General features: G+C 39.9%; 2 protein-coding genes across 4 annotated transcripts in view; both read right to left on the reverse strand.

Moving 5' to 3' along the window:
• Nucleotides 1–10,666, reverse strand: part of fcho2 (FCH and mu domain containing endocytic adaptor 2) — a 96,485-nt gene extending 85,819 nt beyond the window's left edge. For both annotated transcript variants that reach the window (XM_084047030.1, XM_084047029.1), the window contains exon 1: nucleotides 10,511–10,666. In XM_084047030.1, coding sequence (XP_083903156.1) covers nucleotides 10,511–10,543 — 33 coding nt within the window. In that variant the 5' untranslated portion in view covers nucleotides 10,544–10,666. The remainder of the gene's footprint in view (nucleotides 1–10,510) is intronic.
• A 5,320-nt stretch (nucleotides 10,667–15,986) lies between these two features.
• The window catches only part of tnpo1 (transportin 1), a 50,509-nt gene continuing 48,735 nt past the window's right edge, over nucleotides 15,987–17,760 (reverse strand). For both annotated transcript variants that reach the window (XM_084046246.1, XM_084046247.1), the window contains one exon: nucleotides 15,987–17,552. The gene's annotated coding sequence lies outside the window, so the exon portion shown is untranslated. The remainder of the gene's footprint in view (nucleotides 17,553–17,760) is intronic.

Genomic DNA, 17,760 nt, shown 5'->3' on the forward strand with positions numbered 1-17,760 from the left:
AGCCACGCTGCTAGCAGAGATAAAACAATATGGCTGCACATTGGACCCGGAGTGTGTTGGTCTCAATGAAATGATAATACAGTGTTTATGGGCATCGTGACCATCAAGCATATCACTCAATGTAACTTTAACACTTCTAAGCATTAATGTGTGTTTTGCAGTATGACTCTACAGTACAGTACAGACAGCAATGTATTATGTGATAAAACTATTATCACACACACACACACACACACACACACACACACACACACACACACACACACACGAGGAGGAGAAGGCTGTCCATCAGGAGACTGTTGACTTTCATTGTTTGCGCATGACACTGACAGCGTATTTACTCTAGAGACTCCAGGGGGAAAATCAGCTCAGTGTGTTAGGAGGTCTAGTGCTCCACACACAACCTACTGAAACATCAGTTTGTCATCTAGTTCAACTCTACAACCCACTGAAACATCAGTTTGTCATCTAGTTCAACTCTATAACCTACTGAAACATCAGTTTGTCATGGATAGTGCTATACAACGCTAACCTACTGAAACATTAGCTATGTATGTTGTTACTTGGGCTAATCCAAAATAGCGGATCTAAAAGCTCACAAAGCGTTGCGATGTAACATGTTGTGAGCTTGTAGATTGGCTATTTTCCGTACGCAACACTGTCAACTCATTATAAACCAGGCTCAGTGACCACACGGCTATACTGGCAGGCACTTTTAAGCTTTAAGATCTGCTATATTTGAAAATATTTGGAAAATATCTAAAATGTTTGGAAAATCTTGAATAATTTTGCTTTTTAAAAAAAAAAACACAGATCTTCTCTTCTGTAGGTCCCTCACACAAAACATTTATAGAAGGGGGTCCTTAGCCAAATACGTATCAATTTGTTGGGGGTCCTTGACACGAAAAAGTGAAGACAAGTGGTTAATTCAATGCATACAGTGGCAGCAGCCACATGCTAAAATCTAAACCATTCCACTCACCAGCCCTGAAGTTCAATTCACACAGCCTTGTCCAGTCCACTGTTTGTCAACCAGTGTTCCACGGACCACTAGCGATCCATGGCATAATTACAGGTGGGTCCATGGCAAAATGTGATATTGCGCTTTTGTTAAATGTATCAAAACAATATGTTTAACTTTAAATTAACATTTCAGAAGTCCACTAAATGTAAGAACAATTTTGACGTAGTGGGGAAAAAAGCTTGAAATGAAATATTCACTGTAAAGACTTGATTTACTTCTGTCGCGTGTGGTGCCAGGCAGCTAAGCATAACATAATGTTTTATGACTGGAAATGACTGTGTTATGTCTTCTTCAATCTGGGAACCTTATGCCTTCATATATACTAAATATATACGGAATGTTGTGGTTGGGGAGGTGGGGTGGGGGTGGTCCTTGAGGATTAGTTAAAATATTCTAGTGGTACAGAACTCGAACATCCAATTGACATGCAAGGTGGGGATGTTTCGTTTACATCACAGTGGGAGATTATAGCCCCCATCTGGTTATAGTGTGTAACTCACCCTCACACTGCAGTTAGTTAGCCTAACATGAGAGCAATGAAGTACATTTGTTTTGTTTCTGCACTTTACTTGAGTATTTGTATTTTTGGATACTTGTGACTTTTAGTTTCACTCCACTGCATTTCAAAGACAAATGTTGTACTTTTGACTCCACTTCATTTCTAGGCAGGGAAAAAGTACATTATAAATTAACCACTTAAGCCTTACTTCAAATAGTGATCAACATGCTTGTAGATGTGCTATTTTCACAATTGATTGATTGATAATGTTTTCATAATCAAAAATGTAAAACTGCAATTCATTGATATTAACCCATTGAGACCTGAAGCCGATTCTACATGTCTCCTAAATCTCAACAGTTTTCTGAAAAAACGTATGTTTCTATATCAGTGGTGCTCAAACTTTTTCATGTCAAGGACCCCCAAAATTACATGTATTTGGCCGCGGACCCCCATCAAAATATTTTGTTCCAGGGACCCCCCAGAAGCAAAGATGTGAGTTAAAAATGTTCGCTTTAAAAATATATATATTCAAAGATTTGCACACATTTTCACGATTTTTCAAAAATAGCAGATCTACAAGCTCGTAGCGCGGCACTCGGTGCCGCGCTACGAGCTTGTAGATCTGCTATTTTTGAATAGCCAAAAGTGTAAAATATAGCTTTTTAGCTCAAATCTAAAAATGACACAGATACCAGGTCTCAATGGGTTAAAAACAAAATATACTTTGTAATTTGTACTTTTTAAAAAGCATTTGAGTTAGTTCAACGCAACTTGAAATTTGACATAGCAACTTTCACTTTCGCAGTGAGTAAATGTGACCAGGAGGAGTATCTGTACTTGAGGACTCAAGTATATACTGGGGGTTTTGAGTACTTTGTCCACACCACTGCATGAGAGCTGTGGCTCAACGTATTATCCGGGTCATGGCACCACTGTAACCAGCGCTGGTCACATGGTCTCACACTGGCTGCCTGGTCACTGTGTGTCCGGCACTGTGAGGCGGCCTGGCTTCAACTGTGCATTAATTAACACAACCTTATAGACACACCCACATACAGTTTCTTAAAGCAAGTACATGACAAGACTTTAAACCATTCAATCCGGGAACGCATCTGTGTGATTTTAAGATTACTTTGGCAATTCAAAAATAGTAGATCTACAAGCTCATAGCGTGGCACTTGTAGAAGTTTGAGAACCACTGATATTATGCAGCTGTGCAAAAGATAACAAGGTCTGGCCTTCAAATAAATCACCAAGCTTATTCATACCCTGTAGATGCCAGACTCTAAAGCCTCCATCCAAGTGACCTGGTTTAAAGTCAGGGTTACCCATAACTGGAATAAGGGGAGATGTTAAATTAGCACGGCCCTCGATAGCGCGAGTAGACCTCCAAGCCTTGACTGAGCATAGCGTGATGGGGTTAGAGCATAATTTTTTGATGGACTTAAAGTCCTTTACGAATAATAAGTTCCAAAGAGGGCAAGTGGACTGTGATGATTCAATATCAAGCCAAATTGGAGAAGGATCTGATTTGAGCCAGCCAGGCTGATAGAGCCTTATATTGGGCAGATCCAAACCACCATCAACGCTAGCCATTTGGAGTTTGGCCATCTTAATCCTAGGCTTTCTCTTATTCCAGATGAAGGAACTTAACCAGAACCACTGATATTATAGCAACTTGAGTAAAAAAAAAAAAGAATCCCCAGAAGCAAAGATTTGAGTTAAAATGTTCGCTTAAAAAACATATATATTCAAAGTTTTGCAAAAAAACTATATTTTTGCAAAAGAAATTGCAGATCTACAAGTTTGTAGCGCGGCACTCGGTGGTTGCGCTATGAGCTTGTAGATCTACTATTTTTGAATAGCCAAAAGTATAAAATAATGGTTATAAAGATCTAAAATGACACAGCATGCGTTCCCGGATTGAATGGGTTAAGAGAAGTGGTTATCAAACTATTTAATGTCAAAGCCCCCCTCTGAAAGGTTTTTGTGACAGGGAGGAGAGGATTTGTGTTATTTTCAAAGTTTTACACTATTTGTCAGGATCAGGATCCTTTGAAACCAGCAGATCCACAACAAGCTCACAACAACATGTCGCACGCGTTTGTAGCAGCTTATCGTAGATTGGTTATTTTTTTAAACTGATGAAAACAACTTATTTTGATGCTATATAATCTACTTTTTTCTGGGGGGGACCCCCTCAAGGATCCCTGGGGGTCTCTGCCGGGCCCCACTTTGAGAACCACAGACTTAAGAGAACAAAACAACATTGTATTTGAACTGAAATGAGTCATGGCCAGTGGAGTGGATGTGTAGAATCAGTTGTCAAATAAGGGAAGTGGTGCATCAAGTGATGCAACCGTAAGTTGGCAGACAAGCTATAGCGCCTTCAAGTCCCATTATAGCTCATTCTTAAAACTACTTGTTTATTGAGCTGAGGGGAGATTCTGTCCAAATACTATAGTGATAGTACCAAGTCAAGACTGCAACCAATAAAGCAAAGAAGAGAAATCATGTCTCTAAAACAGTGGTTCTCAAAGTGGGGTCCGGGGACCCCCAGGGCTCCTTGGACAGGTTCCAGGGGGTCCCCAGGACCCCAGCAAACTTTCTTACCGTTTTTTATTTTAAAACACAAATCTTCTCTTCTGGGATTCCATGGCACAAAACTTTTTCAGAAGGGGGTCCGTGGCCAAATACCAATTTGGGGGTCCTAGACGTGAAAAAGTTTGAGAACCACTACAGAGATATGGGTTATACACTGCTTAAAACGGCAGGTCTCCCGGCTAACATTCTACACCGGTGGCACTGCAGTTTCTGCCAGCCGTTTCTCAAAGTGGGTGCAGTGTGGCACCCTATAGGGCAGGGGTGATGCAACTTTGATGATGGAGAGGGCCACTATATTTCCACACTCACTCCAGAGGGCCACAATGCATATGCTGTCAGGCCATTCTATGTCACATAAAAGTAGCAAACATAGCCGATCTACAAGCTCAAAACGCGTCGCAGCGTGACGCGTTTTGAGCTTGTAGATCGGCTATTTTTGCTACTTTTGAATTGGAATCCAGATTTTTTTTTGCTATTTTTTTTTTTAATCCTGAAAAGTAACATTTTTATTTCAAATGCATTTAGTTATACTTATGTTAACTTTATGAACTTAAATACAAATACATTGGACCTAAAAAAGACAATAATATTTAAATACAAGTCAATAAGCTACTATAATATAGACTGAAGTAATTAAAGCGGGTCATTTTGCAATTGTAACAGCTGAAATCAATAATATATCAGTATTCCAATATTAACCTGCGGGCCGCATTAAGTGACGGTGGGGGCCGCATGTGGCCCCCCGGGCCGCCAGTTGCCCATGTATGCTATAGGGCAAAACATTTTGAGAACCACTGGTCCAACCTCAGGTGGCTTCATTATAGACGAAACCGACAAGTGATGTAACTTGAGGCAAGTCAGTGACACTTTGTATCTGCCAGAGTATTTAGTTAAGTAAAATAGCAGGCAAAGTGAGCAGAATGCACAGTGCAGCAGGCGTCTCACAACCGCAATAATGATGATTGCGCAACAACAGGATATCTCTGTGTGGATTCGTCTATAATGTTTTGTGACTGGCAATGATGACCAACATCCTGAAACGCTCTGGGTTGTTACTTTCAGCGGTGGAAAACATACTATTTTTAAAAAATCAATACTGCAATGTAGAAATACTCTGTTACAAGTTAAAGTCCGGAATTAAAAACTGCACTTTAAGTGTAAAGGTATTGGTATCAAAATATACTTAAAGTACAAAAGTAAGCGACGCATTGTGAGCTTGTAGATCGGCTAAGAAAATAGGATTTAGGATTTAAATAATAATAAGTCTGGACTCTAGCAATACAATCTCAAGAATGACTGTGTGCATTTAGCATTTTGTCAGGCCATTTGTACATACACACTCAGAGAATGTGTGAATCAAAGAGTTTGCGTGTGTGTGTGTGTGTGTGTGTGTGTGTGTGTGTGTGTGTGTGTGTGTGTGTGTGTGTGTGTGTGTGTGTGTGTGTGTGTGTGTGTGTGTGTGTGTGTGTGTGTGTGTCCTGCATGTTAAAAGCACAGCTGATGTGGCTGTCACTGGCTGCTCTTGTGTCTCATCACGGGGGCACAAAGGGCAGATTGAGGGACCATGGGTACGTCTTTTTTTTTTGCTCTCCTCTTCTTGCATCAAGTTGATGATGAATCCCCATATTCTTAGTAAAAGAAAAATGGCATTGGAAATTTAAAAAAAAAGGCACTTCCAAAGTTACTTTACCCAAATGAACTCTAGTGCCCTAATAAACCATATCAGGCCAATATTCTAAACTAAGAAATGTAAGCTTTGGCGAACATAGCAGAATGGACATTCAACAAAAACTGACGATCCACAAGTTCACAACTCGTCGTGTTAACGCTGTGTTGTGAGCTTGTAGATTGATGTACAACGCGCTGATTATTTTATTTCTCGCACCTTAACTAACGTCCATAGTATATCATGTACAGCAGGGGTCTTCAAAGTTTTTCAGGCCAAGGACCCCTTAGCTGAGAGAGAGAGATGAGGCAGAGACCCCCCACTACATATTGTATACAATTGTGTTGCAGATAAAAGATTCTTCATAGATTCCATCGATAACTTCATAGACTTCTTTGACAGCACTGTCAGTGTTGGATTCATGTTAATGTGTATTTTCAGACATTTAACCACTTAAACCCTAAATACTTTGTAAACTTGACCTTTTGGCTCTGTACTTGGTCTGCTCGTTTTCACGCTCTACATCAAACCTCTTTGCCGAAAACAGCCGATCTACAATCGTAGATCGGCTTTTTGGCTAAAGTTCTCCTCAGAATAGGGATGCTAGGGTTCAAGTGGTTAATGTATAAAATAAAAAAAAAGAGGAAAAAACTGCAACCAATAAAGCAAAAGAGAAATCATGTCTCTGAAACACTAAGATTTGGCAGACCCCCTGTAGTAACTCTGAGGACCCCTAGGGTCCTCAGAGTGGGAATTTCACCCACTGTTTTACACCTCTGTAAACCTGTGACAATAATGTTTATTCTGATTCTGGCCATTTTCTATGAAGAGATTTGGTGAAGGTGGGAAAAAGGAGGGGGCCAAGTACAGACCTCTGGGGTACCCCGGTCAACAAAGTATTATAACAGACAGAGTAGGGTTTAAGTGGATAAACACAGACTTGCTTTCCCCATGTGGTGTGGGACATTAATGTTCATCTTATAGTATGTAAAAAAATATATGTAAAGCTTTACTTTCTGACTGTTCTACATTAATCTACTTTTTTTTAAGTTAGTGTTCACTGTTCACTTCATAACCACTTTGACCCTATATCTGAATCTGAATACATTTTATTGTCACATCACAGCCTAGGTATACAGGTGTAAAGAAGTGGGTGAAATTCTTTCTGTGCAAGCTCCGTCATTTGCAGTTGTCAGGAAAGGGAGAAGGATAAAGATAGAGGAGGAGAAAAGGGATAGAAAGAAACAGGTAAAAAATACCAAAACAAATCAAAGATACGTACGTAGTACGTACTACTGTATGTAAACAATAATAGTACCAGGTATGTACATGAGGTTAGACCTGACCGGATTCCCAACGGTTACACTGGTTCTAAAAGTGGGGTCCAGGGACCTCCAGGAGTCCTTGCGGGGGGTACCAGGGGGTCCCCAGCTAAATTAATTAATATAGCGTCACAATCATTTTAACCACTTTAAACATATTTTATACCTTGGCTATTCAAAAATAGCAGATATATATCTACAAGCTCATAGCACGACACCAAGTGCCGTGCTATGAGCTTGTAGATCTGCTATTTTTGAAAAATCCCTGGCACAAAATATTTTTTGAGATGGGGGAGGGGGGGCGTACGCAGCCAAATACATATAATTTTGGGGGTTATTGACATGAAATTGTTTGAGAACCACTGCACTACACTGCCAGTGGTTCTCAAACCTTTTAGGCTCAGGGCACCCCTGCAAATAACTTTTTCATCCGCGCCACCCCTGAATTACATTGTTGCTTTACTGCATCTTACACGTATGTCTTATTGTGGTACATACATACCTGCAGGTAAATCTTTCCCTCAAAGACACAGTATTTCACAAGGAAAACTTGAGACTCAGAGAATATCAGTTTCTATAAGGACAGATTGAAAATAACTTTATACTTAACGTTTTATTCTGGGGGGGGCATTGTCAAAAATAACTTTAGATCGGCTACTTTTGGCGTAGATCGAAAAAGAACGCACAGCACAGTGCAACTCAGGTCTGTTTTACTAAGTATAGAGACTGAAGTGATATTTATGAATTCCAGATATTATCAAAGCATTCTGCGGCACCCCTGGACTTCCCTCATCATGGCAGCCTTCTCCTGTTTTCGCTTCACACTATCTTCGCAGATAGCAGATCTATAAGTTCACAACGCAACGCATTGTAGATCTTTGCCATTTTCAACAAAAGTTATCCCCACAAGAATAGGGACGGTGGACGCTATAGAGTTCATGTCTCCAGAGATGTACCGATACCAGTTGTTCCATCCCGATACCCACAACTTGAGAATCGGTCGATACCAAGAACCGATTCGATACCAGTGTGTAATTTAAAAACCATCTAGGACAGTGGTTCTTTAAGTGGGGTCCAGGGACCATCTGGGTTCCTTGAGGGAGTTCCAAATGGACCCTTACAGGTCTGTAACTCTGAGAGTGTACAAATGGAACCCTTACAGGTCCATTTGTACACTCTCAAGAATGGGGGTCCTTAAAATTTAAAAAAAGTTTGAGAACCACTGATCTAGGAAAAAAATACAAATTCCATGAATAATTGTGCAGCTACAAGTTAATTAAATAATAATGGAAATAGTACAGTAAGAGTATGAAACAGTAGTGCAACATCAACTGAAGCATTCAAAATATGACTGTAAATGAAATATCATCATGTAATAAATGACGTGGTATAGCATTGGCACAGACTGTCATACTCGCCGATACCGAAACCATCATTTTAGGCAGTATCGGCAGCTTTTCCAATACTGGTATCACTATCAGAAACAAACAACAAAAAAAACAAAGATGACCACATTCACATCCAGATTACAGTATCACTATCTGTACCTAAGTTGACCTGACTTAGTGTGAGTCTGCAGTTACAGTATCTAGATTCTAGAATATGATCCACAGGCACTATTTCAGTGCATACACAACACGCCTCCAGCTGTAGCATTAAGCACACAATATAGTACAATAATACACAGTCCAATCCTCACAGTCTATTTACCCATCAGTAACGGCGTGTTTACAAATGTAACCAAATGGACCCATTTGGTTACATATTTGTGTCGTCTCAGAGTTACATAGGTAGACAGACAGTCAAAGATTGACAGACAGACAGACAGACAGACAGACAGTATATACATACAGACAGACATATAGACCTTTATGGATTATTGAAACTAGCAGTCAGTAATGGATTTTACGGTAGAGTATATAACCCATGTCTTTTTTCAGGGTTACTATAATTGGGTTTGGTGTTTCCCCAAAACAGCTGTAGCATTGAGCACACAGTATAGTACAATAATACACAGTTGAATCCTCCGAGTATATTTTACCCATCAGTAACGCTGAGTTTACAAATCATGTAACCAAATGGACCCATTTGGTTACATATTGTAACAGTCTCAGAGTTGCAAAGGTAGACAGATAGATTGACAGGCAGACAGACAGACAGGCAGACTAAAATAGACCTTTATGGATTATTGAAACTAGCAGTCAGGAACAGATTTTACGGTAGAGTATTTTCCAGGGTTACTATTAATGTGTTTGTTGTTTCCCCAAAAAAACCCTGATAGACAAACGGCCAGAGCCAGACAGACAGCCAGCCAGACAGACACACACTTTATCAGATGTAGCTACTAGGCTACATCTGCTACAGTGTAGCTGTAACATTGTAGCTAACTATGTGAATGGTGGTAACAGTGTAACTATTGAACCTGCTACAATGTGGCCACGTCAAGTAATAACAACCCAGGAAGAAACAACATGAAACTGAAACCTCAGGATTGTAAACATCATTAAGCTTATTATTAGCAGACATTATGACGTCGTTACTAAGCCAACGGTTACATTAACAGGCCTTTAATTAACGTTTAAACAACGTCTTAGTTCAAAATGAACAAAACAAATAAATCGGAACAACTTCTACAAAACTTTATTAAAACATCTGGCCTCTCACTGAAACTTTGTTACGGAAGGAAGGGGAAGGGGGGGACGTGACGTGACGCAACACGGCCCTAATGATTGACAGCCGACGGGAGCCAATAGGAAGCGCGGAGCTGAGCATAAACATTCCAAGACGGCGTGTGGCAGCCAATGAGGAGGCAGCAGCCAGCTCTCAAGTTAGAGTGCATTACAAAAAAAAGCGCCCCCCACCCCACAACCCCCCCCCCCTCTCCACGGCGGGTGGGGGGGCACAGCACAAATAACACACACACACACACACACACACACACACACGCACAGACTGAGCTAGGAAAAAAAACCAAGCAAGCAGCGACACTTGTGTGACTTCAATATGTCTCAAATGAGATAAAAAGACAAACAAACAAACAAACAAAAAGGCTGGCGAAGCAGCTGAGTCAATATTTGAACCCAGGGGTGAATAGTTGCAATTCCTGGCTGACATGTAAAGAAGGGAACAGGGAGGAGAGACACACACACATACATACACGCACGTACGCACACACACACACCACTAGCTAGTAGAGAGAGAGAGCGAGAGAGAGAGAGAGAGAGAGAGAGAGAGAGAGAGAGAGAGAGAGAGAGAGAGAGAGAGAGAGAGAGAGAGAGAGAGAGAGAGAGAGAGAGAGACAATACATAAGAAAAAAGAAGTGCCGGGAGGTTTACAATCATAACAATATTAATTAACACACACGTATACGTAGGAAAAGAGCATCAACATACCCAGAAATTCTCTATGAAGTATGGCGCTATCATGGTGCAGCTGTTACTCCTCTTGTTGGAGTGATGGTGTTGTTATTTGTTGTGTTTTAAAGCAGTATTATTGCTCCTACACTGCCGTCCTCCTCCCCCCGGTCTGTGTTCTATGTCCACTCCGCCTTTTCCCCGATTTGTTCCTCCCTCCTCTGGCTCTCTCCCCTCCCTCCTCCTCTCCTCTGCTCTCTCTGTCCCCCCCCCCCTCTCTTTTTTCTTCTCCCTCCCTCCCTCCCTCGGACAACGAGCCCAGGCTCCACCTCTGTTTCCCAAACTGTGGGGCGGGACGTACTTGTGGGCCGCGGGATCCATTTTTAGTGGGTCGCGAGTGAATATCCCTTTATTTTTTGTTTCCATTTTTTTCCCCATTCATTATTATTTTTAAAATATTTTTCTAAAGATTTTCACGAACATTCCCTAAATTAGAAAACAGATTATTAATAAGTAGTGGAAATAGCTGATCTGCAAGCTCGCAAAGCAACGCGTTGTGAGCTTGTAGATCTGCTCAGCTATTTTCAGTAGTTTTGGTCCCAGGGCAAACGTCTGATTTGTCTTTTGGGTCTTGAGCATAGAGTTAAAAATAATAGAGAGGGCACTCGAAAGGTCTTGAGCTACAAAGTTTGGGAACCGCTGCTCTATATTGTTCAGAAAATAGCTGATCTACAAGCTCACAATGCCCTGACGGAGGAGCAGAGATACCGCTTGTAGATTGACTATTTTCGAAAGAGGCCCGAGAGTGCAACTGATTTGAGCGCTCCAGGAACAGCGACGACTGGTGGCTAAAAATACACACTACTACTAGGCCTACTACTACTACTGGCACATAACCTGCACAGGTTTGTAGCAATTGTCATTACAATGTCATTGTAATGACCTAAATGTCATTACAAAAAAGGAGTACTATGTATTTGGCCCCACATTTATAAAATAGATGAAAATGTGACATATTCCATAAAAGAGCACTTTTTTTTTGCTATTTTCTAAACAAGTCTTCTAGCTAACCAGAATAAATTGCCCTCCACTGTTTTTGGAAACAAGCCCTCAGGGCTTTTTGTGTTATCCTTTTAGCATTATTATATACACCTCTGTAACTGTTAATAACTGTTAATAAAGTATTCAATCAATCAAGCACAGTACTACTAGTATTACTACGACCAGTGCTACTGCTGCTACTTCTGCTACTACGACTACACCATGGCGTTTGTCACATTTATATGTTTAGCTCTAAACTGTCATTTATAAATGTTTTAATATGCGAACTCTATGATGTCTGACTTTGCATATTCGTTTTCTTAAATTTAAATAAATAAGCTTTACTATTGTAAACTTGAATTTGAACAACTCTGTTTTCCAGTACCTGGGGTTTAACGCATCTAAACTTCAGAGTAATACACTAATGGCATAATAAAGTGTGGACGATATAGTTACTTCTTAAAACAATACTTGAACATATATATATATATCAACTTATATTAAAAGATCCCATCTCTTTTCTTGGTAGATTATTGCATATATATATACATATACATCTTTTGTATATTTAACTATAACTTAAGAATAACACAATTTGTCTTTGAGTCTAATCTTAACTGTTGGTCTAACTTAATGTGGATAACCATTAACTAGCTCTTTTTTTTTTCGATGATTATTTCCTAGAATGATTTTCAAAGCAGCTTCTCTGCACGAAACCCCACTCAACTGATGCATCTGTGTTCATCTTTTAAAACTGTGACTGTAAAGTAGGTTTGAATAAAGAGCTGTGAATCTTGAATTATCCTACTGTACATGAAGCCTTTGAATGTGACTGCAAAGGGTTCAAGACCTATTCAGCATCTAACTCAAGTTGGAGGTTACAGATGTTCATTCCCTTAGTGTCTTCAACAGGGGGTCCGGGATCCTTAGGGGGTCCGCAGAGTTACTACAGGAGGGTCGCCAAATATTTGTGTGTTTTCTTTTTTTTCTTTACATTAAACACTTCAACCTTAGCATCTCTATTTTGAGGGGAACAATAGCCCAAAATAGCCGATCTACAAGCTCACAATGCTTCACGCTGCGAGGCATTGTGAGCTTGTAGATCGGCTATTTTTGGCAAAGAGGTTTGGTGTAGAGGTAAAAAAGAGAAACCCAAGCACAAGTTTTCTAAGTATTGAGGGTTTAAGTGGTTAACTGTCTGAAAATACACATTTAATATGAACCCAACACAATTCTACACAATGATAATGCTGTCAAACAAGTCTATGAAAAAGTTTAATCTCCAACACAATTTTATACAATATGACCCTGTGGGGGTCCCTGCTTCATATATTTCTCTCAGCTGAGGGGTCCTTGGACTGAAAAACGTTTGAAAACCCCTTACTGCATTCGAAAACAGTTTTGTCATTGCAAAAAGTACACATACCCGTAAGCAGTTTATGCAGACAAACATAAAACGGGCCCCATGTTTATGTAAACAATTTATTCTGGACATTTTACAGACTCAAGCAATGATAACCATTCACACAAACTACATTGTCTTACAAATATTGTTACAAAATTACTACAGTACAATATAGATTCTTTGCATGATCCAAAATATTTGGTTAGTGAAAAGATGAAGGCAGACATTCTAATCATGTTTCAAAGACTAAATTATAATCAGGATACAGCATTTCTTTAACTGACAAATCGTATTAGTTGGTGCTGCATAAAAGTCAAATTTGTATCAAGCCTCGTATCTAAAAAGTTGCTTAGTCCAAATTGAATCTGGAAATCACATTATGCCTTTAGTAAGCTGTCATCATAATAGCTTTTTTGCCAAGTGTTTCTTTTCATCTTCAAATATATAATTGCAAAACCAACAAAAACATATTTGCTCACAAGGCATTTTGTACTTATTATTAGACTACATACCTACCAAAATTGTTTACAATCACTTGACAAAAAAATACAAAATATGTGCAAGTTACAATTTTTCCAATTCACTGCCCCATCCCCCCTCCCCCCATCATCTTGTCATTTAATAATTGCTTGTGCTTTGTGACCTCAGCATCACATCGCACATAATACGCAAATGCCTATTAGGAATACTCGCTGATATCAATTTCATGTGTTTTATAATCGGCCTTACGACGGAATATAAACTAGACTTCAGTCAGTGGGGGAGGTTTGCTAATCTTGTTTGTTAAAGGGAGATGGAGAAAAAGAAAAAGGCATACATAATGCAAAAGAGAAAAAGGAACGGTAAACACTGACGACCTGAGGTGACTACAACAAATATTCAAGTAGTGAAATAAAACTATTAGAACGTAGGCTATAGCAGCGTTCAATTCAGAAATACAGCACAGACATGGTGATTGTTTCATTCTATGTTTTAAGCCTATTAGGGATGGGACGATATGAAATGAATTACAATAATTACGATTAACGATATTATCGCGATAGTCAAAATATGCTTAAAACTTAAAATGCCACTTTTTTTAATTACTTGAATCCCCAGCATCCCTAATCTGGGGGTAAATATTGGCCAAAAATAGCTAATCTACAAGCTCACAAACGCGCTGTGAGCTTGTAGATCTGCTATCTCTGGCTAATCGATTTGTGTAGAGTGAAATAAGAGCGTACCAAAAGGTCTGTTTTATCAAGTGTAGAGGGTTGAAGTGGTACTACATTTGCAGCTCAACAAAAACGAATTCATCCTAGTGTATGACGGAGGAAAATTTCACAATAAATTAAAATCTCCACAATACGATTATTGTGAGTGTTTTTTTTATCACGATAAACGATGATAGCGATTATCGTCCCATCCCTAAAGCCTATTACTTCTAACCAAATCAAGATTGACAGGCAGCAGACAGTCCATGAAGCGTTGCTTCGTATAGTTGTTTGTTTTTGCATGCCAAAACATTTGGAATGTGACACAGACAGACAGACAGACAGACAATCGTTTCAAACTTCAGGACACAAAAATGTTGTCGCACAAAGGAGCACAAATAATGCGTGTGTTCATATGCTTATGTATTCCATGATGCATCGTGTAGTGTTTTTACCCTTGTATACTTTTTTCTAAAGTTTCATAAACTTTACTCCACGTTTAGTGGCAGACCATTTGTACAATGAATTATCTGCCAACACACTAGTCTAACTTTCAACCGGACATGCAACATTTTTGGCATGTCATTATAGGCAAAGACATTATTTTATGTTTATGTTCAAAAATGTTCCAAATATGTATATGATTTTATTTATTTTTGCTAAAATAGCAGATCTATAATCTCACAAGGACTTGTAGATCGGCAATTGTTTGCGTAACACGGTGACGTCATTCGATGTAGTATAAAATAGGGCTTAAGTGGTTAGTTTAATTTCATTTTAATCATCATTCATTAACACTGCATCAAGACTTTAGATTGTTCTATTATTGCGTTATATTTATTAAGAGATTCATAGTAATACAGATGGTTAATAATAAATTCTTATGGGCAGACATGTGCGTTGCCAGGTTTTTAAAAATACTGCAATTATCACTCTGACCTGCAGAGAACAAAACGTGATTGTTTGCACAAGACAAATGACCTCCCTGTTAGGGATGGGACGATATAAAAATCACAAGTCGCGATTATTGTGGCAAAAATACTGGTGATAAGTGATATTATCGCGATAATCAAAATATGCTTAAAATGTAAAATGCCACTTATGTTTAACCACGTGAACCCCCAGCATCCCTATTCTGGGGGGAACGTTCGCCAAAAATTGCAGATCTACAAGCTCACAACACGTTGCAACGCGACGTGTTGTGAGCTTGTAGATCTGCTATTTTTGGGCGAATGGATTTGTGTAGAGTTCAGACCAGGTTTACAGGTCTGAATTCTCAGCTCAATAAAAAACAATTCATCCCAGTGTATGACGGAGGACAATTTCACGATAAATTTAAACCTCCGCGATACGATTACTGTGAGCAGGTTTATATCGCGATAAACGATAATAAAGATTATCGTCCCACCCCTCCTCCCCGTTACTGCAGCCCATCATGGAATACATTCAGATTAGCCTTTCGACAAAAAAACAACAACGAAAAATACAAAACAAAGACAAATAGGACTATTCCAAGAACTGTTTCACAGTATCTGAAAAGAATAATGTGAAGCTGTGGGGTAAAAAGTTTTGACGGAGAACACTCATGCAGGAGGCATATGAAACTTAAACTCAGTTGAGAAATTAATTGCCAACTGTTAACTAATGGTTAACCAAATGAACCCTTTAGCGTCTGTATTCTGGGGGGCGAACATTCGGTGACCTAGAGCGAAAACAGGATGGGGGCCGGGTTTAGAGACCTGGGGGACTCCGGTCAACTAAGTATATAGGGTTCAAGTGGTTGAGAAACCATCATTTTATCATTTAATTACATTTTATTGCAGCTCCCCCTCCCTTTCCCTCCCACCCACCCCCCCTTATCCCAATCTATGTCGGGACGTACGGGGCGACCAACATGCAAGGGATCAGGCATCCATGTACCCCGTAAGAACAACAGCCGTTCAGCACTACACAATCATCCTACAAATCATGCGTTTTAGGACCAGAAAGGAGAACCACTAATAACAAAATTCCAGTACACCGAAGAAAAAAAAAGAAACTTATGTTTTTAAACATTTTTTAGATGTTTTGTTAGGGGAATCGACAGCCAATATCACAAACACATCAGTGGGACAGGACGTGTCCCATTATTGTTGCAACAGTCGAGGAGAAAATTATGACCATTGTACTACCTTATATGCTATTTCCTCCAGTCCTTAACCTTCCTTCCAGAAGCTCTGACCATATAAAGCCTTGTAAGCGTCTTACACTTTGATATGCTTGCTGATAAATGTCCTTGTACAACAGCGCGCAAATTTCACAGCACAGAACCAAGTGGAGGGATTTGCTCAGTTACAAATTGTTGTCTGGCTTAAGATAACGCCTAAAGTCTGTTTGTGAATCCAGTCCGGCTACACTACAGTTGAACACTGTATTTCTCTGCGTGATGGACAAGGACACATTTTCTTATTTATTTCAAACTTATCGGCTGAAAGTAGAGCCTTATCACAGAGGCAATGGTGACAATCACAACACAACAGAACACACATCACTCTACCGCCGTATAGCTTAGCTTCTCATTTAGATTCAAGCATGCTACCTTAATTTTAAGTCAGGCCACTTAAAACCCACAAAGAAAACGTTATGCACTCTAGTCACATAAAATCAACAGCCTTATTTGCCCTGATTAAGAATATTGAGTCTTCATTGAGACACGTTACATCTGTGAAACAATTTGGCTGATAGCTACAGAGACGAGATATGCGGTGCTGCACGATTGCCACACGCTGAACCGGTGTGATCGTTATCAGCATTGTTGCCATCGCTTGGAGTTCCTTAATAGATACAATCTAGTTTCAGTTAAAACATTTTTTTATGTTGGACCTTACACCTAGTTCTATCCCATCAGCTATTTCCCGATTGTTAACCATCTCTTACTTCTATTATATAATTCAGTGTATTTCATTGCCATATCATTTACAGCATAATTAAGTGCCGGCTAACAGGATTTTATTAAAAAAAGAATCATTCTTCCATGAAGAAGGATTCCAGCAACAACCCCCATGTATGTAACCTCTTTTTTCACCCAAAAAAGAAGGAAAAAAAGGGCAAATGCTTTGCTGAGGCTTGCAAAACTATTGCCAGTTTACGGTTGGTTTGTTTGTGTTTTTTCGATTTCCATAGAGCGTTTTAGCCCCAAGGCCAATGTTTTTTGAACAAAAGTGAGAAGAGAAACAAGTGGCCTTGCTGAATATAATGACTCCTGATTGAGATGTGAATGACTTGTTCTGCCAGTTCCATGCCCCCCTCCCCTGTGCATGGAGGAGGCGTTGTCCCGGGGCTCCAACCCCATCCAGAAGGCTGTCCCTTGCCCAGCAGTCCCCTCCCCCCAGTATAGGGTTAACCGGTGACATGTCCCCTGGTGAAAAGAGGTTCCCTACTATCTCCCATAGTGAATGTGACCCTGTGCAAAGGAAAAAAAGAAAGCATTCGTTAGACCAGTGGTTCTCAACCATGTTTTGTTTTTCATTTCAAGGACCCCCCCCCCCCCAAAGTTTGATATGCGTAGGCAAAATTTACATTGAACACTGGTCCCGCCCAGTGGCGTCCCCAGGAATTACATTTAGGGCAGGAGATTTTTGCCCCCCCCCCCCCCCCCCCCGGAGATAGGA

Source organism: Gymnoscopelus microlampas (genome assembly GCF_963454915.1).
Source record: "Gymnoscopelus microlampas genome assembly, chromosome: 21".
Taxonomy (NCBI): Eukaryota; Metazoa; Chordata; class Actinopteri; order Myctophiformes; family Myctophidae; genus Gymnoscopelus; species Gymnoscopelus microlampas.